Source organism: Marmota monax, unplaced genomic scaffold, assembly GCF_021218885.2.
Source record: "Marmota monax isolate L192 unplaced genomic scaffold, Marmota_monax_Labrador192_F-V1.1 WCK01_AAM20220418_F8-fsc00027, whole genome shotgun sequence".
NCBI lineage: Eukaryota > Metazoa > Chordata > Mammalia > Rodentia > Sciuridae > Marmota > Marmota monax.
Genome location: NW_026694617.1, coordinates 17,864,579 through 17,889,073, shown reverse-complemented (window position 1 = coordinate 17,889,073; position 24,495 = coordinate 17,864,579). Strand labels below are relative to the sequence as shown.

The 24,495-nt window shown below is 32.2% G+C and overlaps 1 protein-coding gene across 5 annotated transcripts in view; it reads right to left on the bottom strand.

Annotated features, from left to right (window-relative positions):
* The window catches only part of Cog5 (component of oligomeric golgi complex 5), a 374,945-nt gene that overhangs the window by 140,216 nt on the left and 210,234 nt on the right, over nucleotides 1-24,495 (bottom strand). For all 5 annotated transcript variants that reach the window (XM_046422370.2, XM_046422368.2, XM_046422369.2 and 2 more), the window contains 3 exons: nucleotides 23,382-23,547; nucleotides 12,757-12,869; nucleotides 12,148-12,225 (listed from right to left, as the gene is read on the bottom strand). In XM_046422370.2, coding sequence (XP_046278326.1) covers nucleotides 12,148-12,225; nucleotides 12,757-12,869; nucleotides 23,382-23,547 — 357 coding nt within the window. The remainder of the gene's footprint in view (nucleotides 1-12,147; nucleotides 12,226-12,756; nucleotides 12,870-23,381; nucleotides 23,548-24,495) is intronic.

The following is a 24,495-nucleotide window of genomic DNA, read 5'->3' as shown; positions in this document are numbered from 1 at the left end:
TTTGGCATAGATAATAAATATACAGTATATATATACTGTGCCAAAATCTAAATAAAATATATTCGTTTTAATTATTAAAGTATTATTAAAAATGTTATGGTCAAAACTACAATATATTATACAAATGTAATTTCTTAGAATAAGAAAAAATAAAAATAAATAAAATCATTTCATTATTTCAAGTAAAATTAGTCAGTTACATACTTGTTCTATGTATTTTGAAACATAATTAATTTAACTAAATTTTAATCTAATTTGATGTCAACTAATATTTGACATTAATCTATTTATAATTTATACCAAATACTGTCTTACTTTCAAGAAGTACAATGCAATTATGTTATTAGATCAATTCAGGGAAAAGTTTGCTATTTAAACAAGTTGGAGCTGGGCATGGTGGCTTATACTCATGATCCCCACTACCTGGAAGGCTTAGGCAGCAACAAAGTGAGACCCTGATTCAAAATAAAAAATAAAAAGGGCTGGAGATGTAGCTTCATGGTAAAGCAACCTGGGCTCAATTCCCAGTACCACAAAACCAAAATCAGATACATATTATTCATACAAGTAGAATACATATAGAAAATCAGGAATAGCAAAAGTTTTCTGTTTGGATGAATCTATTATTTAGAATTAAAAGTCAGCCTTTGCTTTTCTCATTGATTTGTAACAAAATTAAATGTACACAAAGAAACTTTGAATAAGAATTTGGTTTTCAAAGTAGATATTTGGTTTCTATACCTTTATAATCCAGAACATATGATGAATTTCCTTGCTCAAATATATTTGATGGCTTCTTGTTGCACACAGAATAAGGTCCAAAACCTTCAAACTAACTATGACGTCAGAAAACCCTGACTTATATTCAGTTCTGCCACTATATATTGGCTCTGTGTCCTTGGGTAGGTGACTTCATTTTCTCAGATTTGGTTTCCTCATGTAAACAACAGGGATAATTATAAGATTTTTATTCTAGTCAATCTTTCATGGTAAAGAGCAAGTAGAGAGCATTCCAGACAGAGAGATGAACATACAGAGATATGAAAAAGCAATTCATTCCATGAGTAAACAGTGAACATTCAGGAGAAAGGGATTAGGGTTAGACAAAGACAAGGGTCAGATAAAGGCACACTTGAATTCATCACAGATACCAGTCAACTACTAAGGATTTTCATGAATGAATATTATGACCAAGTTTGTGGTTTAGGAAAAATCACTCTGATAGTAACATGGAAGATGAATAGTAGTATAATGGGGTGGTGGTGAGCCTGTAGTCAATGAGATCAGTTAGAAATTCACTGGAAAAAAAAAATCTAGGTGAAAGGGACTTTTCTCTGGCCATAGGAATAGAGGAGTACCAAGAGTAGGCCATAAGAAGATTTACATGTATTTAAGAAGGTCTGGGACTAGATATGTTCATGAAGGACCAGAAGCACAGAGATTATGCAATTAAAATGAAACTTCAGGATGAGTATCAGATAGATCGAGAGATGAGTTCATGTAAACTTGGGCCTCTGGAACCTGTCAGGCATCCATGTGGAAATTGCTTGCACAAGAGCAAGATTGAGACTACAGAAACAGATTTACATGAAATCAACAACTAGAGGTGGTAGAAACTGTTGGCATATGTGAGCTTGCCCTTGTATCACTGTCCTATACTCTAATTTTATAGTTTGCTATATTTTTCAAATTTTATAAGTAAAACACTTTAAAAGGAGGGGTAGAAGGAGAAAGAAGAATCAATGAAAAATTCTGAAGAGTGAGAGTAGCTGAGGGAGGAGAAATTTAAGGCAGAAGAAATGGTCAATCACCTCAAGAGTCAAGTTAAACAGGGCTTAAAAAGTAGGCAGCAGGATTTAGTGACTGGATCATTGGACTGCATTAAGAATTATTTGGGTAGAGTGAAAGCTTAATTTAGCAGTTTGGGACAAAACAGAAACAGGGAAGTAGAGATATAAGGCAGCTAACCATAAATGAGAGAGAGAGAGAGAGAGAGAGAGAGAGAGAGAGAGAGAGAGAGAGAGAGAATGAATATGAATATGAATGTGTGTGTATGTGTGTGTGTTAAAGAACCCAGGTTTTTATTTTTCTTGTTGTTGCTGTTGTCTGTTTGTTCTCAGATGGTAGACCTCGGAGAGGTCTTCCTGTCAGTGGAGGAAAAGAAAGAAATGAGTAGATGTAGAAAAAAGAGAAGAGAGATGAGCCTGAGAAAGAACATACAAACTACCTTTACCTTCTACCTTCAAGACACGGGCAGGGGAGAGGAGGAATCAGCAGTATCACTCTTTGGTCCTTGATGAAGTGTTTCTAAGCATGCTTATTGAGAAGAGGTTAGAGGAAAGCCAATGAAGCAAAACTAAAATTAAAAAAAAAAAAGATGTAAAATACTTAGCAAAAAGTCTGTGCCAGAGATTCCTGTGGAGAGATCATGTAGATTAAGGAAGCCTGCAGATCTGATCAAAGACACCAAGTACACTGCAATTTTGAGTTAGTTCTTAATCATCTTAGTCAAAGGAGAGGAATCCTAGCAATAAGACAAAGAAAAGATTCCCTTTGCTGAAAAGTACCCTTCAGGGGAAAATGTTTTGCTGTGTTTGATTACAAAAGAAAGAAGATATAGAAATTAAATATGGACTTCAATACCACAAAGCAAAATGAAAAACTTTATACAATCAAAAGAATTTCAGTTAAAAATCAAAATATTGAATTTTTATACATTTTGTTCAGAGAGAAAACAAAAATACAAGTTATCATACATTGAGTTTTATAAAACACTAAGAGTAGTCACATTATCAATACATCCTGAAATAGAACAAATAAAAACTGTAAAAATGATGGCAGGGGTGTTATGCATATAGTTTAGTGGTATAATGCTTGCCTAACATGAAAAGAGCCCTGGGTTGATCCCCAGCATCACAAAACAAACAAACAAAACAAAATACCATTTTGTATACCATTCAGTAGATTCTTTTCCAGAATGTTAACAGAGTTATCTCTGGATGAAAGGATCAAAGTGATGGTTTCTTGTTTCTTTTGACTATTTCAGAGTAATATAGACATTTAAGTGTTAATTTTAAATCAAATAGTCAATTCTCAATGTAAAAATATTTGACACTGCAATATGTAGGTTAAAAAGTAAATGTTCCACTTCATACTCAAATTCCTGATCACATGCCCTTCCCTAGAGATCACTGTTAAGCTACAGTGTTAAAGGATTTTAAAACTCTTTCCAAATAGTTTACTGCAGATCAGTCATTTTTTCTTTATCATCACTCCCCCTAAAGATAAAATTAAATAATTAACTATAGTTATATACTTATAATACATGTTTCTGAAGGAGAAATGAAATTTTATATAAATTACATATAGCTAGTGTATAATCCTTATGCATAGCATAAATTATGCTTATATATAACACATGTATTATAAGAGATGAGTAGATGTAGAAACAAGAGGGATGAGCATGAGAAAGAAGATACAATCTACCTTTACCTCTGAGACAGGGGGCATGAGAGGAGAAATTCCTTAAAAAGAGAAGATAAATACTAAGGAATAAGATTTTATAAAACAGGGTTCAATTTTGGAGGCAATGAACTATCGTAATGTCTGAATTTTGTGCCTATACCTTCCCCAACATAAAAATTAGAACTATTTTCTCCCTCTTGGGGTTAAATTGCACCTGTTAGAATGCATGGTTAATTAGTATTTTAAAAATTCAATAAGCAAAATTAATTTTTTTGAATTGTCGCTGAAATTCAATTTAGAATCATATTCTCCTCAAAACATTGTTTCCTTAGCTTCCCTCACCACACTCACATGCTAACATTTTTACTTATTGTTTATAAATTATAAGCATGACATAAAATATGTATAATATAAAATACACAAAAATAGTTTAAAATACTTGAAAAAATTTATAGGTAGAAATTATACTATCTTTCCCCATCTCAAAATGTATACTTGACTTAAGAAAATAGGCTTCTACATAAATATTGTGAATTTTTTTTTTTTTACTATTTTACCCAGTACTGGAGATTAAACTCATGGTATCACACATGCTAGGCAAGCTTCTAATGACATCTATAACTGCCTTTTCTCTGTTTTTTCTTTCTTTTTCCCCCCTCAGTGCTGGAGATTGAGCACAGTGTTTCCCACATACTAGGGAAGTTCTACATCGCTGAGCTACATCCCCACCCTTGCCCTCAATAACTGAGATCTCCCAAATTTATGTCTCTATCCCAGACATAAATAAACTGCCTAAATGACATCTATTATATTTTACAGGTGAGATATGGATATCTGAGCACCTAAAAGCAAGCACATGCCATACAGAACTCATCATTATTCCTCTAAATGTGCTTCTCAATTTGCACTCACAATGAAGTCACCGCTACCTACCAGAAGTCTTATCATCCTTGAAACCTTATTCTCCATCTCACCACTTCTGCAAGTTTTAGCTTCTGAGTAATTCTCAAATCGATTCACTCAAATTTCATTCAACTGTTTAAGCTAAATTGAATTCCCTTAAATTTTTCTGTTGAAGTCATAATCCCTTGTACCTCAGAATATGGATGCATTGGACACAAGGTGTTTAAATTAATTAAATGAAAATTAGGTCATTAGGAGAGTCCCTGATACAATAAAAATGGTACCTTTAGAAAAAGAGGAAATTTGGACACATGCATACAGAAGGAAGACAAAAGAGGATAATAATCTACACACCAAAGAAAGAAGCCTAGAACAAATCCTTCACTCATATACCACACAGGAACCTACCCTGCTGAAACCTTCATCTAAGATCTCCAGGCTCTAGGATGTAAAAAGATAAATTTCTGTTGTTTATTCCACTCAATCTGTGGTACTTTGTTGCAGCATCCCTCACAAATTAATATGATCATGTTATCTTTTTCTGAATCACTGTCAACAGTTTACTTTTCTCTATGGTTGGCACCCTCCAATCTACAGACTATGGTGCAGTTAACATCATGTTTACAAATTATAAATATGATCATATCACTTGTGCTTAAGAAAAAGTTCAAAATACATATAACATATAACTCTCTTGGCCTCTCAAACCACATATTACACTGTTCTTTCCCCTTCAGTTTATCAAAAGAATAATGTTTCATCCTTTTTGTATACTTCTCACTTTAATCAAGCTACCTCAAGTCATCATTTGCATAAAAGCTTTTTAATATTCACCATATGAAGTCAAAACATATTTTCATAGACCCTGAAAGTCTTCATAAACTATTAAAATTTTAAATAATCATTAATATTCAGATGGCCCCAATTGACAATGGTTCTAATTATGACATTTTGATTTTGCAATGCTGCAAAATTGATACACATTCAATGAAAACTATTTTGCAATTTTGAATTTTGATCTTTTCCCAGGCTAGCAATATCTACAATGATTCTCTCAAGATAGTGAGCAGCACCAGCATGTCACAGCTCCAAGTTAGCCATATAATTATAAAGGAAAATAACCAATATTCTGTGGAGTTCTGTGTTGATAAGCTATGATATTTTACAGGTGAGGTATGCAAAATACATTTGGAAAACTTAATGATATTTTCACCTTATGATGGGTTTGATGGGATTATAAAGATGGATTTATACACATCATAAGGGATGCATAAAAAAGCATCCATTTTAACATATATTTACAAATTGATTAAAATTCAAGTTTAAATTCTTAAGGATCTGCAGTTAATATGTTAAAGAAGTCAAGAGAGTTGATTAAAACGAAACACTATAATGCTTGCTTTATAACATCAACATATTAGCATTCTTTGATAAAACTCCCTCTAGTCAATAAAACTGACATACTAAATAATGAACTAATAAAAACTAAATTAATTTTTCCAGGGATGGGGGGAGGTGGGAACTGGGAATAACTTAGGGGCACTTAACCACTGAGGCACATTCCCCACCCCTGTTTTGTATTTTATTTAGAAACAGGGTTCACTGAGTTGCTTAGCATCTGTGAGGCTGGCTTTGAACTCGTGATCCTCCTGCCTTAGCCCCCAGAGCTGCTGGGATTACAGGCATGCACCGCACCACCCAGCATGAAATTAAGTTTTAAACTACCTATGTATTGTTTTCTTTCTTTCCCAACTATTTATCAATCAAACAGTAAGTACAAATTTGCCCATTGTTCCTTTCTTTAGAAAATAGGCAGGAATAAAAAAGTAAAATAATTTTAAAAATTTGTTTTTAAAAAGGATTGAATGATATCCACAAGATAGAATAGGAAGCCCCAGAACACACTCCCTCACAAAAATACAACTTAATAAAAGTATATGTTCCAAAAAGCCTTTCTGAGAACTCACTCATTAATGTAAAACTCTTAAGTTCATTTTTTTCTTTCTTTATTTGTTCTAATTATGTATACATGATAGCAGAATGCACTTCAATTCGTTATACACAAATGGATTAAGTCATTCTTCTAATATGCTATAACCCTAAAGCCTGGGGTGCACATCCCATCACTAATTATGGACATTTGACCCCAGTGCAATCCCATCTTTTGCATTGCCTTTGAGCTCACAAATTCTCATTGTAGTCTCAACTATTTTCTGTATATGTATATATATTTGTGTGGTGCCCCTGCTCCACCAATTCTTTACTCTTTGAAACTTTCTAACATATAGCGAATCAGTTTGTACTGTAGCAACAGGGTCTTTAAGAATATCTGGACCCCAGACTAGTAAGAGTAGAAATCTCCTAATGTAAAGAATATTTACTGATAATATTTGACTTAAAATATCTTACTACCTCATCACTATTCAATATTTCAAATTGAAAAGCCACAGATAGAAAAGTTGAAGATTTTACTTACAATAATAAACAATTTCAAATTTAGGTGCCCTTAAAGTTTTCTAAGTAGAGTCTTTAATGCTATTATAAAATCATTTGATATGTCTAAAAGGGTAAAAGAAAACACATTCTTTTTCATAGTTAAAATTCTCATTAGTACTATAGCTGCACAAAATGCTGAACACATTCCAAATTTAGCCTAATGCATCCTACACACAGATTAAAAGATTCTGTTAGACAATAAAAATTGCTGGCTTAGAAAATGAAAAGTATCATATCTATACTCCTACACACAGCTAAAGTGTTTTAATTCTGCAGATGAGAATCTACAACCTGTATTCCACTATGTATTTCTGAATAATTTGTCAATAATTTGCTACATTCATTTCAAGCAAAGTGTTATACGCAGTATTAATGATTATACAGTGAACTCTTAGCTGGTTTTAAAAGATATCAAAATTAATCTTCTAAATGTCTGAAAATAGGCCAAAAATTCTCATTTAAAAAATAAATGATCTATCCATTTGTGCAAGGTTTAGAAAATACAATAGAGTAACAGAAAAAGAACATTAAGCATAAAAATGTTATGAATTATATGAACAGATAGGTATGTTTTCTAATGATCATATGAACCAAAGATAGCAGTCTAATTTTACAAGTCATCCAGGGCATTTATTAAATTAAGCAGAAAATGAAATAGTTACTTCAATTTAAGTTACCTCAATTCAAAAGGCTCTACACTTAAAATATCCCTAAGATTTTATTATATTTGATATAATTTGACCCAATTACGATTGCTTTATATTCTTTGACATGATAGACATCTAAAACAAATCCTTCTCAACTAATCAAGTATAGAAACAGTGAATACTAGCACACACAGTTTTTTTCTGTTATTTAAAAATCAACAGCTTAGCAAACACCAAGGCAGATTTGGTGACATTAAGCTGACAACTAAAAGCTTTAAAATAAGTCCAAATGTTTATCTTTCCCTGATTTAAAAAAAAAAGAATATAAACGAATTAATAATTCTCACAAGACTTGATAACACACAAATAAGTTATTTTCACAATTTTTAATTTTTTTAGTTGTAGATGGACACAATACCTTTATTTTATTTATTTATTTTTACGTGGTGCCGAAGATTGAGCCCAGTGCCTCACACATGCTAGGCAACTGCTCTACTGCCCAGCCACAGCCACAGCCCCTTATTTTCACTATTTTTATATCTACAAAATTACCATGTTAGATCATACATAATCCACTTTATTTAAATGACACAAATCTTGATATGTTTAAAATAAGTATCTGATATTGACTTGTTTTAGAATGAGATCAATGATTTAAATTTTTGATATTTTTCATGAATTAATATACAGGCAAATTATGTTATTAAAACTTTTTTAAAATGTGATTTTCATTATGGCAGGGTTCTTTTTGTACCTAGCATTTCGTTAGTTTATGAACCCTAAATATAAATTTCAGATTAAAAATACTAAAATAATATTATACTAGCCAGTCTCTGAATTAAAGCTACATTTTGCTTCATTTTCTCTCATAATACTACAGTTTTATGATAAGTATTACCATCTCCATTTGATATCTGAGATTCTAAATGTTATATAACCTTTGCATAATCAGTATTCACAAAGCTTAGCTTAAGTTCTTATTCACTATACTATCTTGCCTTTGACTTTGCTTGAACAGGTATAAAGAAAGAAGACCTTTAAGATTCAGTTTTCCAAATGCTAAAAACCTATCTTACTTTTAAGATAATTATTGTAGTTATTTTAAAATACTGAAAAAGAATCTCCACCATAACTATAGTCCAGATTATAATATATATATATATATATATATATATATATATATATATATATATATATAAAATACACACACACACACACAATAAATAACTAGTGTGGCAGGCCAGTTTTTTTTTCCCCTATATAAAAATGTCTTAGAACTTAAGGAAAAAATTTTCCATGAACATAATTTTATAAAATTCATAGAGAAATACAAATTAAAGTTATAAGATACCACAACATAACGACTGAATTATCTAAAATCCAAAACAGTGACAATACCAAATGATGTTGATAAGTGTAGCATCAAGAACTCACTTTCGTTTCTGGTGGGAATCAAAAATGAGAAAGCTACTTCTAACAATTTGGCAGTTTCTTCTTAAGCTAAATGAAGTCTAACTATATGATCTAGCAAGTGCTCTCATTTACCCAAATGAACTAAAAATCCCATAGACTTAAAAATTGATTGAAAACTACACAATAATATTTATAGCAGCTTTACTTAAAATTGCAAAATTCAGAAGCAATCAAGATGCCATTCAATAGGTAAATGGATGAATAAGAGAGGTATATGCATACAAAAGGATTCTAATTAATGATAAAAAGAAATAAGCTACCAAGCCATGCAAGCATGTACAGAACCCTTAATGCATATTTCGATATATATATGTGTGTGTGTGTATGTATGTATATGTGTGTGTGTATGTATGTGTGTATATATATATATATATATATATATATATATATATAATATATATATATATATAAATTAGTTGTTTATGGACTTTTATTTATTTATATGTGGTGGTGAGAATTGAACCCAGTGCCTCACACATGCTAGGCAAGTGCTCTACCACTGAGCCAGAACTCCAGCCCCTTACATGCATATTTCTAAGTGAAAGAAGCCAGTATGAAAAGGCTTCGTATTGTATGACTACGATATATAACATTCTGGAAAAGACAATCTAGAGATATGAATCAGTGGTCGTCAGAGGGTGGGGAAGGATGTTGGAAAGTTGTGAATAGGTAGAGGGTAAGGAAATTTTAGGGGAATGGAAACTGGGAAGGCTACTCTGTATAATATACTCTCATGTCAGATGCAAGACATTATACATTTGCATAACACATTATGCATCTTGCATTGGTGTGATGCCCTTGTTACAAATGATGAACAACTATTCTTATATTAACTTATATTAAGGTTCACATTTACTTGAGAATTTGCTCTTAGCCTTAGTTAGCTTTGTATGGTACATGAGATTTGCATAATGCATAACATCCATACTTTGTGCTCAGCGTTTTTATAACTTAAAGCTGCTCTAAAAAACAAAAGCAAATATTTTTTTAAAAATCTACAAATATTAAACTACAGCAAAAGGATAATAATTAGAAAAATTATTTAACAAAGGAAAATATAAAATAAAACTTTATGTATAAATGAAACAAGCTAGCAAGTAGACATTAAACATAGGAATTCCATCATAATTTGCAAACTATAAATTACAAACTCATTGAATCAAATGCATTTAAAATCTGGCCTACACAAATTGCCAATTTTCATTTACTATAATAATTTATTGTTGACAAGCACTGATCTGAGTTTTTATGTAAAAAAACTGCACAATATAATAGTATCACAAACATAAGCCTCTTTAGTACCACTATTACTTCTTTATTTTAATCTTTTCCTCTCCATTTTCATTGGTGCATTATAGCTGTACATAATGGTTGGATTCATTATATATTCATATATACACACAATATGGCAATATAATTTGGTCAACATCATTCTCCAGTATTTTTCCTGTTCCTTCCCCCTTCCCTCTCTTCCCCTGGTTCCTTTCCTCTATTCTACTGATCTCTCTTTCAATTCAATGAGATTCCCCCGACCTTTCTCTTCCTTTTGACTCTAGCTTGTACATGAAAGAAAATCTTTCCTTTATAGAAATAGTTTCATTAAAATTATTCTTACGTTGACTGTAGACTATTAGCTGTTAAAGGGGAATTAAAAATACAAAATAATTAAATAGTAAAAGCCTTAAATGTGGTCACTGCACATAGAGACAAGTGAATCAGTTTATGTGTAAAGATGGCCAAATCACAACAAATGGGTGAAAACAGCACATATATAGTTGTTTGCCTATAAAAATGAAGGTCTGATATTAATTATCCTATCCATTAGCAAATGCAAAAAAGTTAGTGACTTTACAAATGGACAAAAATACCTTATTCCTTCTTTTATACAATTGAAAGTCAAGTAGAAATAAGGGTGAAGTAAATAAATATGTGCTAATGTTCAGTAAATTGTGCAGAAATTAACTAACATAGTAGATCTGAAATGGCCATAGAAAGGCCAACTTGCAAGCTCAGTCCTTGGTTTTGTAAGGGATACCATGATTCTCAAACTGATAAAAGTTGCTCACTTTACGTAAGCTGTATAAAAAATGTGGTTTATGCTGAACATCTGCTTTTCTTCAGTGAGTCTAGAATTTTGGTCCATCTTAGGCAGTCACTAGTCCTTGAGAAAAACCCAGGACAGTTCCTTCAAGGAGGGCTTCCTTAGTGGAAACATCCTATCATGCTATCATAACATTAATTCCTATTGCAGGAATTAAACCAGCTTCATGTAACTCCAGAGCCCAAGGACTCCTGGAAGCTTGTACCTGGTTTCCTTTGGACCTTGCTCCATATACCTTTCCTCTTTGCTCATTATGCTTCATATCCTTTCACTGGAATAAATCATAGGCCTGAGTACAAATATAGGTTGGATCCTGTAACTGTTTTCAGTAAATCACCAAACTTGGTGTGACAAATTACCTCACTACAGTATATAAAATATTTAAAAACTGTGAACTTACGTGTGAAACTACCTATACTATGATGATGGAAACCTGAAAAACCTTTTTTTTTTTGGGGGGGGGGAGTACTAGACATTAGGACTTAATAATAAATAAAATACAGATTAATTATTCTTTTAATAATAAAAAACCCATCAAAAATAATGAATGAGATGTAAGATTAAGTATCCCTATGCTTGGAAGATATTCTTATAGTCTATGAGGCTAGCAGATTTGCAAATGACAGAAGGGAAATTTCAGAACATGGAAAATGAATAAAGCAATGTGCTTTATGAAAAAAATGAACAAATGAAATGAGTTCTAGAGCCTAAAATGAATATATTATAATGACCATTATTTAAATGTCTTATTTACCAAAAATTTTCATCTTATCCTCCAGAGAAACTTGAAAAAACATTGTAAGTAATTTTTTACATGACAGAAAATGGGAAATTAGTAGTGCATTTCAGAAATTAATCCATAAATAGGACTGCTACTAGCATCTACTATAATACAAACATGTTCACATTTATATTAAAAAGAATATGTATAGTTGTCAATAAATAAGTTTCCCTACTGCCAATGGATATGCAGGTGCTGTAAGGGAGTAACACAAATGATCCTGGTACATATCTTTCTACCTTCTTAAAGGAAGATGTAAAAACAGCTTTGTTTAAATATACCTTGACTATTTCTTCAATGAAACAAATGTGTGAAACAGGATCCCTCTTCTTAGTTAATACTTTTTGTAGATGCTGCACCTAAAAAAGATTGTAAGGGAGGGAGAAGTAAGAGTATATATAATTGGGTATTTTTAAATAAGACAAATGTAAAGCTAGGGTACTTAAAAACAAACAAACAAACAAGGTAAAACAAGGTACATTTCAGAAACTACTCTGTAAATAGTATTGCTGCTGACATCTATGACAAACAATTACACTTATAAGGGAAAGGAAATGGCATTGTGCTAGAGCTTTACACATATTAAAATCAGTTAATGAGGTGTTTGAATGCTAAGAGATTGTGGGGGTTAGTATTAAATTCAGGGCTGCTCTGCTAGAGAGTATTTGCTTAAAATTATTTTTTATTTTAAGACAGTATCTCACTAATTTCCCAGGCTGGCCTTTTGTGATCTTCCCAACTCAGCCTCCCAAATGGGTGGGATTCCAAGAGTGGAACAGAAGACCTGGCTGAATGCTCAGATTTTAAAAAACCTGCCCCAAATGATACAATTTTGAATAACCAGGAGTGAGTTAATAATCAATGTTTTTTGCATCCCGTGAAATATTTACCTGTACACATATAGCACAGATATGATCCATAAGTTTCTCCATATTGGTCCAGAGCGAAGCACGAAAAGCTGCAGTATTTCCTGGGGTTGGCATGGTAGATCGTCCAGGACCTCCTAGTTATAAAGGATAAAGAAATATAAAAAATAAAACTTTCAGGATACATCAAAATGAATGCTATTTTGAAAGCATACAAAAGCTAAAAAACAAACAAAAAAAAAACACAAGAAACTCCTTCTTTAAGAAAACCTTTTGTGTTTAAGAAAGAAACACACACACACACACAATGAGGGAGGGACACAAAGAAATTAATGAAAATGGCTTTCTAAAAGAAAGATGAGGGTGGAGGGAAATGGAACAAGATGAAAGTTACAGAGATAGAAATGGATCTTTGTGACTAACACAACTGTGTTAACATATTCCAAAATATATTTTGTATCCGTACAAATATTTCAAATATTCCAAAAGCAAATTTAAATATAAAAGGAATGAAAAAGGGAAACTCGAAAAGTGAATATAAACAAATATAGAAACAAAACTATCTGTACATAAAATTAATAATATAACCAACATGAGGGAAAATAATTCAAGTAATTTTTAATCACAGAACAGTGACTTCAGTGAGATATCTGATGGATAGAAAGTGACACAAATGGGAGCACAGACTATACAGTGAGGATATATTGGACAAAAAGATGGTGCACATCATCAGAAATAAACACTTTTTTGAATATTTTTTTGGTTGTAGTTGAACATAATATGCACTCTACCGCTGAGCCACAACCCCAACCCAGAAATAATGAACTTGATGGGTTTTTTGCTAAATGTGGTATCAATGGAGTAATTCTACAACAAGTGTTTACTTTAGAATAGAGCAAATGAAGATCCTCAGCATTAACAGACTAATGAAAATACAAGATGAACCTGGTACGTATTGTTCCAGAGAGCAAAGAAGTGTTAAAAGATAAAAGAAAACTTATTGAAAGGATGCATGAATGTGACTAGAGAAAACTTCCACAAAACAAATTGGGGACAATCTGGACATCCAAAATAATACTGATGATGATAAATTATAATAATGGTAAAAAATAATTCATGAGTTCACAAAGAAAACCAAATATTTAAAAAAGGAAAGAAACTGATCTTTACACAAAATTTGTCAGTTAATAAGTGCAGAAAGAATGACTGAAAAAATACTTGGTTGTAACAACTGGTATAAGAGTTAACTGAGAGAAAGATTACCAATAAATACAAAACATAAGGTGATATATTATAGGAAACAAGATATTTATGGAAAAAAATGAACAAATGAAATGAGTTCTAGAGCCTAAAATTAACATATTTTAACGACCATTATTTAAATGTCTTATTTACCTAAAATTTTCATCTTATCCTCTAGAGAAACCTGAAAAAACATTATAAGCAATTTTTTACATGACAGAAAATGGGAAATTAGTAGTGCATTTCAGAAATTAATCCATAAATAGCACTGCTGCTAGCATCTACTATAACACAAACATGTTTATAATTTATATTAAAAAGAATATGTATAGTTGTCAATAAATAAATTTCAAACTATGCAACATTAAGTTAGTAATTATAAAGAGAACTTTCTTACAAGGGACAATCTGGTATATACCATTTTAGTGAAGTGATTTAGCACCAGCATAGTGAGACAAACTGACATAATTTTGTTGTTTTCTGATATAATGTACTGTAGTCTCCCTTATCTTTGGTTTCACTTTGCATGGTTTCAATTACCCACAGTGAACTGTGATCCAAAAATACCAAATGGAAAATTCCAGCAACAAAAAATTCATAAGTTTGATTACATATGATTCTGAGTAACATTATGAAATATCATGATATCATGGTTCCATTCTACTCAGGAACTGCATCACCCATTGTCGAGCAAATCCATACTGTATATACCATCTGCCCATTTGTCACTTAGTAGCCACCTTGGCTATCAGATCAACCACTTAAGTATCATATTGCTAGTATTCAAGTGACTTACTTAATAGTGGCTCCCAAAAGCAAGAGTAGTGATACTGACAATTTTATTATAGTATATTGTCATAAATGTTTTATTTTATTATTAATTGTTGTTAATCCCTTACTATGCCTACTGTATAAACTAAATTTTAACATAGGTATGAATTTGTAGGATAAAAAATAGTATATAGAGAGTTCACTACTATATGCAGTTTCAAGTATACACTGCGATTTTGCAATGCATAGCATGGATTAAGTGAGTAGTACAGTAAAAATAAATGGACATTACTTTACTACCAGTATGTTTATCCTGAACTGAATCATGAAGAAAATATCCAGACAAATTCAAATGAGGGGCTCTCCAAATATGTTAATGCCATAAAAAAAGCACTGTTTTCTATTAAAGGACAGTACAGAGACAACATAACCAACAGTTTTAAAATGTGATCCTTGATCTATTAAGAAGAAAAAAAATCTATGAAGAACATTTTAGAGTTACGTACTGTGCCACACACAGTCACTGAAGCCAGAGTAGGCTGAGACAAGATGATGACAAGTTGAAGGCCACCCTGGACAACTTAGTAACATTATGAAATATCATGATACCCTGTCTCAAAATAAAAAATAAAAAGGGCTGGGGATACAACTCAGTGGTGCCTGGGTTCAATTCCTAGTATCAAAAAACTTGCGGGGGGGATATCTGAAAGTTTTTGAATATAGACTGATATTAAATAATATTAACATATCAATGTTAAATTTCTGGAGGGTAAGAATGTCTAAAAATGTTCTTGTATGTAATACAAACAGACAAAGCTATAAGTACAGATTGAAATGTTTCAATATGAAAAAAAATAAAATAAACCCAAATTGAAAGACATAAGTATCAGTCCACACTAAGGCAGTCGAAGACACCTTTGTGGTTAAATAGTCTACACTCGTGGTTTTAAAAAGGATGAGATTAAGAAAACCAGAACTACTATGCATATGAACTGTCTCACTCTAGTTTTTAACAAATCTTAATTTAAAAAATAATTATATGTACCTTTAGCACATAAATGCTATGTTTTAAGTGGGATTATAGTAGAAAATAATGGAAAAGAGAAAGCTAGGAGGTTTTTGGCTTTAAAAGTATTAATAATTCCTGTTGAAAATATAGATCTAACTTGTTTTAAAAATTATTTGCAGTGTTGTACACACACTGGTGAGGGAAGATATAAAAGAAATAAAGACATAATACTTAAACAATCTGAACTTGTCTCATCAAGAACAAACTCCATGTGCTAATAAAAATACTTTAAAAAAACCCATAAGAATGAGAAAAAGATATAGAATACCTTTGTGAATATTATGAAATATTGCCAGGTGTGGTGGTGCATGCCTGTAATCCCAGTAGCTCAGGAGGCTGAGGCAAGAGGATGATATAATATTCAAAGCCAGCCTCAGCAATTTAAAAAGGCCCTAAGCAACTTAGCAAGACCCTGTATCAAAATAAAAAATTAAAAGGTCTGTGGATGTGGCTCAGTGGTTAAGTGTCCCTGGATTCAATGCCTGGTACAAAGAGAGAGAAAAAGAGAGAGAGGGATGGGGGGGAGAGAAAGTGGGGGACAGAAAGAGAGAGGGAGGGAGGGAGAGAGAGAATTTAAAGAATATTAAATTTCTGGAAAATAAATGATAGGATAAAAAAAAGAATTATGGCACCCATTAACCTATTACTCTGAAAGTAAATACAAACAGAAATATAAGCTATTATTATCTCTCTGCATTTACTTTGAAGAAACTGAGAGACAAGATCACAATCATTAATCACTGCTTCAAATATTTCTAGAGGACCGATTTTTCTTTCTGACAAAACAAAACATTTTTTTGTTTGTTTTCGTTTTTGGTACTAGAGGTGCTTAACCAGTGAGCCATACCTTCAGCCCTTTTCGTATTTTATTTAGAGATAGGGTCTAGCTAAGTTGCTTAGGGCCTCAAAAGGTTGCTGAGGCTGGCTTTGAACTCATGATCCGCCAGCCTTAGTCTCCTGAGCCACTCAAACATAAAGATTTTTTATACTCATAAGCTAAACACACCTTTCTGAAGATAAAAACATTATAGAAATAATTGACTAAATAGAGAACAGCTATATAAAGGGAGAGAAAGTATAATTAAAACAGAAAAACTGATGCCAGTATAAGTTTTGTCATAAACTATATTTTATTAAAATCAGAAAAAAACTGAGAATTCCTCAAAATATAATATTTTCTGGTGACAGTGTAAAATTTAATTTTACTACTCTCTTCTAAAATCAATAAAAATAAGAACAAATAATAAGTAGGAAAAATTTTCAAAGAAACAAAGAATCACATAAAATCTCAAACTTGAGATTATAAAATTACATATCAAATGAAGTAGATGGATCAAAATGAAGAAGAAATAAAGCCATGCATGGAGGCACCTGTCTAAAACCCAGCTCCTTGGGAGGCTAAAGCAGGAGTTCAAAATCAGCCTAAGTAACTTAGTGAGACTTGCCTAGCATGCAAGAGGCCCTGATTATGATGCCCAGTACTGGAAAAAACAACAACAACAAAAAACAAACAAGGAAGGAAGGGACCACATAGCTGACACCTTAACCTATTATTAGGAAACACACTGCTTTTCAAATCAACTGTAAGATCTGGACAAGCTGTCCAGTGATTCTTTGATTGGAGATAAGACCCACAGACATGGACAGGCCAGGGGGAAAGCTAGTAAAATGTTAAACACTACAGAATGACAGAGAAGAGCTGAAAAAGAAGCCCTCATAAAGTGATATTACTGTATAAGAATTAGCCCTCTAACATAGGGAGTTCACTGGAGGTAAAGTGAGATGAAAGTTGGTAGAGGAAGCTGAGAATGCTAGTTTTTAACAAAGGGATGGCTTAAATAGTCTCACTTTGTGTCACATTAAACTCTTGATAGGTCCAAAATTTGAGGAAAGATGTGCTCTAAAAGCAATCAGAAATAAAGTGACAGTGGACTTAAGGTAGATAAAGGAGGTAAGAGGAGGAAAGGAATATAAGCTAAAAGAAATGATACACATAGGTCACCAAAGGAATTCCCCCAAGAAACAACCGGAAGGGCTACTCCATTTTCTGCTATTTCAAAGTGATTACAGGAAATATCCTGACTGGAAAAATATCATACAGATTAAGATAATACTAAAAATAAAATAAAACAAAGAAACAAACAAACATAATGAACAAAGGTGGAAACATAGTACACTATGGGAAACAGAAAAGACGAAATCATTCAAAATGAAATATGAAGACATAAAAGCAACTACAGAGAAGATACCAGACATAGAAAACAAAGATCTAATACATGCATAATTAAAGTTCCTGGGGAAAAACAAATGGAACAACAACAACAACAAACAATATTTAATAGGATAAACTTCTCTATAAAAGGGAATATATACTCTCAGAAAAAAAACTGATACAGGGCATTTAACCCTAAAATATATCCAAAAAATGTTACTAAAATTCAAAGACAAAGGGGGAAAAAAAACACTGAAAACATCCATGAAGAAGCAAGTTACACTATGTGTGGCATAATAATCTGATTAGCCTGAAAATTCTCTAATATGAACACCTGAACCTAGCAGTCGGTAGAGCCATGTCTAATATTTGAGGGAACCCTCCATTTCCCTGGCCTTGTCTTTCATATGGGGGAACTTCAGTTAAAAGAACATTCTTGCCTTCTTTTCCTACCTCTTATTCCACTATTCCCATGTAAAAAGGAGCCACTTACCTGATTAATAAAATGGAACCTAACTGACTCATTCCCTTCCTTTCTCTCTTGTTGTGCATAAGTGGTGCATTCTGACTTGCACTCCATCAGTGGTAAGTACAGCAGGGCAGGCTAATATTGGGGAGTGAGTTTCATTTGGAGTTGCTATATTAAGAAATTCATTTTGTTTCAAAGCTAAGCTATGCCCTTCAATTCAAGGTTGTTTGTTTTTTATTGTTGTCATCATGTTTTTGTTTTTTAAATCAGTAATAAAGCCAACATTTTAATTATCATCCTTTTGTTCCCTATATCTGTATTTTAGTTGTTTTCAAATTCAATAGGGAAGAGAAACATTATTTTGGGGTCCACAAACAGCTACAAAATTCTAAGTAAAAGTGAAAATAAGAATCTATACTTGCCCAAATTAGTTACATATAAAGGCAAAAGACTCCATCTTCTGTGGAAGAACTGAGAAATCAAAGAATGCATAAAAATTTTTTTGGGGGGGACCAATTTATTATAAAATCCAGGCAAGGGAATGATAAATGTAGAAATGGGAAAGTAATACTAAAAAGAACGAGATGAAAATCAAATCATTTAAAAACACAAAGAAGGAAATGAAAAAAATCATAGAATTTACAGGGAAATGGATGGCATTAGAGCAGATTATGCTAAGTGAAGCTAGCCAATCCCTAAAAAACAAATGCCAAATGTCTTCTTTGATATAAGGAAAGTAACTAAGAACAGAGTAGGGAGGAAGAGCAGGAGAAGAAGATTAACATTTAACAGGGATGAGAGGTGGGAGGGAAAGGGAGAGAGAAGGGAAATTGCATGGTAATGGAAGGAGACCCTCAGGGTTATACAGTGGAGGGGGTAGAGAGAGAGGAGGGGAGGGGAGGGGAGAGGTGGGGAGGGGGGAGGGTGGAGGATGGGAAAGGCAGCGGAGCACAACAGACACTAGTATGGCAATTTGTAAATCAATGGATGTGTAACTGATGTGAATCTGCAATCTGTGTATGGGGTGAAGGTGGGAGTTCATAACCCACTTGAATCAAAGTGTGGAATATGATATGTCAAGAAATTTGTAATGTTTTGAACAACCCACAATAAAAAATTAAAAAAAAAAAAAAGAAAAAGGCACCAGTCATTCAAAACTAATAAATATTTCATGTATACAAAAAAGTATATAGAGCCAGGCACAGTAGTGTATGCCTATAATCCCAGCAGCTCAGGAGGCTGAGGCAGGAGGATCACAATTTCAAAACCAGCCCCATTAACTTAACAAGACACCCTGTCTCAAATAAGAAATAAAAAAGGGCTAGAGATATAGTTCAACATTAAAGCACCCCTGGGTTCAATCCATGGTACAAAAAAGAAAGAAAAAAATACAGAATAATTTTACAAATATTAGTCACTAAGCTCAAGAAATACAAGATCATATGAAGTGACGCTTCCTGGTTCTCTCCGTTCCTGGTCCCACTTTCCTTGCTCTCTCTCCAAAGTAAATCTTAAAATTGGTGATCATCATTAGATGCATTTATATTTTTATTACATATGCAAAACAATATATATATATATATATATATATATATATATATATATATATATATATTATAGTCTGTTGTATTCTTCTTAGGCTTTAGATATGGTATCATATTTTATATACATATATAATTCTGGAACTTACTTTTTCATGTTGTTTTTGAGAATTATAATTTTATATTTAAGGGCTGGCTACAAAATCATTAAATAAATTATTTGCTCATTTTTCCATGAAAGGAAAGATTATATTTATCTTGTTACCACTATATGCAATAGTACAATAAAAATCCTTATACATATATGAAAATTTGTCTTAGATACAGTCTTATAAAAGAAATTAAAAGGTCATGAAGAATACACAATTTTTAACCTCATATTAACTGGTTGAAACATTTGTTACAATAAAGGTATAAGAGTTTCTGCAGTCATATAACACAGCTGTCTTAGATTTTGACAATCAGAAGATTGGGAAATAGTATTAAAGTAGGACAGAAGGGGCTGGACACCCAAGAAATTTTCACGAAGCAAATTTATAGACTGCAGAGTCCAGAGGGGGCTACAGCCTAAAAAGTTCTTCCTCTAAATGAAGATTTTTAAAATTCTTTGACCTTTATACTCATTGGAAGGAAGGACATGGAGGTTTTACATTAAAGTAATTGATTTTTTTCTTTGTGTTCTCAGAAAGTGCATTTTAGGCCAGACAGGGATATATATAATATATATATATATATATATATATATATATATATATATATATATATATATTTTTTTTTTTTTTTTTAAGAGAGAGAGAGAATTTTTTAATATTTATTTTTCAGTTTTCAGTGGAAACAACATCTTTATTTTATTTTATGTGCTGCTGAGGATCAAACCCAGCGCCCCATGCATGTCAGGCGAGCACGTTACCGCTTGAGCCACATCCCCAGCCCGGTTTTATAATTTTTTTTACCAAGAAAACAGGGATAATATCTTTTTGTACAACAAGCTTGACTGTAGATTCTAACTCTGACACACCTTTTTAAAAAAACTTTTTTAAAAAACCTTAGTTAAATATAAATGCAAAAGGAAAGAAAATTTTATTTTAACTTGTGGATAGACCTTTATTTATTTATATGTGGTGCTGAGAATCAAACCCAGTGCCTCAGACATGACAAGCAAGTGTGCTGCCCCAGACCCTCTATCACACTGTTTGTGTGCAAAGCTGGCATTTACAAGAAAGAGGAAGATGCAAACCACAATTCTCTCTATAGACATCTTGCTGATACTCTTTGTAAAAATCTTTCTGACAAGAGGAGAAGCTTAATTATGGCAGAGAAGTTTAATTATGGCAAGAGTCTTTGCGTGACAGTCTCTGCCCTGCTTCTGTATCTTTATTTGCCTTACAACAAGATCATCTGCTTCAAAAAAGGTTAACCATTTTTCATATGTTTAATGGATATATTCTGACATGAACTGCCCATTCATAGTCTTTATCAACTTTTCATTGAGTTAGCTTTTTCTTATTGAATTATAGATTTTTATACGTTCAAGTTCACATTATTTTCCTTAAAATTGTATTTTACATATTTTTTAAACTTTAAAACAATCTTAAATTTGTAGAAAATGTACAAGTATTGCAAAAAAAAGAAAGAAAGAGAAATGAAAAGAGAGAAAAAATTCCCTGAACCATTTGCAAGTAAATTTATTGAAATGGTGGCCCCATCATCCTTGAACATTTTAAGGAATATGTTCTCACCTAACCTTAATCTAATCAACAAGAGGAAACTAACATTAATACTGTCTGTGTGGCATTAAAAATTATAAGTAATAAGGATTATTCCTTTTAAAACATATTGAAGCAGAGAATTGAAGCTTAAGATTTCTACATGAAATTAAGGAATCCACTCCTTAACAGATGATAGGAAGGCAGTTTTAAGACTCTTTATTCTTTCAACAAAAAAGGCCTACATTAAGATTGACAGATGTGAATAACTGCTTTAATTTTTTTTCCCTTTTCTTGACAACATAAGAGGGAATGAGATAAAACTGCTCCTAGAAATTTAAATGTTAGATCAAACTTTCTGATAATAATTGCTAGAAAAAGTTGAGAGTAAAATCTCCTATGGCAATTTATTTTCAAGGATATTCTGGAATAGTCTTAATACGACCTACTCAGAAGCTAACCTTTATAAATCTCTGAGACCTACAATTCTTTTATCTCTTTTTATCCAGTGCAACATATTTATGAGGTCATATTATATACCAAATATAAAAAAAACAATAAATGCCTGCAAGTTTTTAACATTAGCCAGGTATCAGGAACTGTTATTAATTCTGCATAGATTATTTTATTTATTCTTGAGGATAACTGTGATGGTTAGCATGCCTTCACTTAAAAAATGGGAAGAGAAAAACTGCAAACAGTAAATACACATAAAAATTTTGAAAGTTTTTCTGTAGGTTAATGAAATAAAACAGGATAGTTCAACGGAAGAAAGAAATGCAGTCATGATAGATATGACTATGTTTAAGTAGAAGGAGATATGGCAGGATAACTGTATGTGATGAAAAAGAGATGAAGAGAAGAAAATAGAGACAAGATAGGGAGAAGGTATGTGCTAAAGCAATATCCTGGAATTATGGAATTTAATGTAAAAGCAGAGTGGCCTTTGCTAGAAGCAAAGTATATCTCATCCATACTAACAGGACAGAAAGAAAAAAAATGTTAAGAAGAGAGATGGAGGAAGTAAATGAAAGGTGCACATAATATATGGTCTTTTCTCCCCTTTGTGGAGAAGTGTGAATGCTATCCATTCACCTTGGCAGGAAGAGGTGCAGACTCCTCTCTACCTTGAATGCACCTTCTTTCAGCAGTTTCCTTTAGACTTTGCTATGGTTATAATTTCCCCCCAAATTTTATCAGTTTCTATTCCATCAGCCATTATTGCTCCTGAGTATAAGAATTACAATAAGGAAAAGTCCAGAAAGCTAAAGTAGAGATAGCAGATTTCTTAAAAATATTTTCTTACTCAATAAGAAGTACATGTGAGGATAAGGATAAGGACATCAGAAGAAAAATATGTTCTTCTTTTTTTTTTTTTTTTTGCATCTGTTTCCTCTCAACTAAATGATGCCATAGTTTAGAGATCTTTATCTAGTTCTGAATGTACCAATTGGCCACAACTCACTGATTAGACAAAAAAATTTATAAATAAATTCTGAAACATAATTTCTCTCTCATTTTCTGTCTACTAAAAAAATGAGTCATTAGATTGCTTTGAAACATGAATGTTTCACATACTATTCAAAGGACTTCTCAGTTATAAATAAATAAAGAAGCTAAATATAAAGTATATCCATACCTCTCACAGCTGACTGTGAAGGCTGAGTCAAAACTTTGATGTCTAATGCACTGTTGATATTCTCTTCCAAAGCAGCACAATATCCAAACACAACACTGGTAATAGTATCCTTCAAAGTCCCAAGATTATGGAAAACCTGAAGAGCTGTTCCAACTTGAGTTGGATTCTTAAATAAAATTGAGGTAGGGTAGAAACAGATATAAATAGAAACAAATAAGATCAATGTAAATCTACAACCTTGAACAATTGCTACCACATTTTTAAATTATTGAAGATAAAAACAATTTGAAACAAATATTAAATTTAGTTATACATCATAAAAGACAAATTTAAATACCATGTAGATCATTTTTCCCCTTTCCCTCTTTCTCTACCTTTAAAGGATAATAACAAGTTTAGAAGCTTTTTATACAATACTAGAGCTTATTTAAAATTTACCACAAATCCCAACAAAGGAGCCATGCTGGAACAGAAATGCTAGATATATAAGAGAATTAAAAAAAAAGAATCCTGAAGAGTTAGCCAAGGGCTTAGCCATGAGAACTGATAACTATTCTTTATATTTAATTCATCCATTCACTCACTCTAACTACAAATATTTATACAATGCCTACTGTGAATCTGTTAAAATTCTATGTGTTGGAAATGCAGTAGTAAAATAAATCCCGCTCACAGGAAGCTTATATATTTACTATGAAATGTACAAAACAGAAAAAAAGATATCAGGTAATGATGAATGCTATAAGAAAAAAAAATATAGCAGAAAATAAAAACAGAGAATGATTAGGATTACTATAGAGAGAGGAGTAAACATACACACACACACACACACACAAAAAAAAAAAAAAAAAACCACATCTCTGACTGGATATTTAAATAGACCTGATTATCCTGATAGAGGCAGTCTAAAGAAGATTTGAGGAACTATAGACCTGGGCAGTGTTATCAATGAAAGTACTAAGAAATGTACTTGGCATGCTAATGAAACAGCAAGAAGGCCATGATGGTATGCAAAGCAAAGTAAAAAAGAGAGAGGCAGGAGATAAGATAGGAAGTTGAAACATGGTCAATGAGTAGATTTAGTCCAGAGTAATACTAATTATTGGATTTGTTT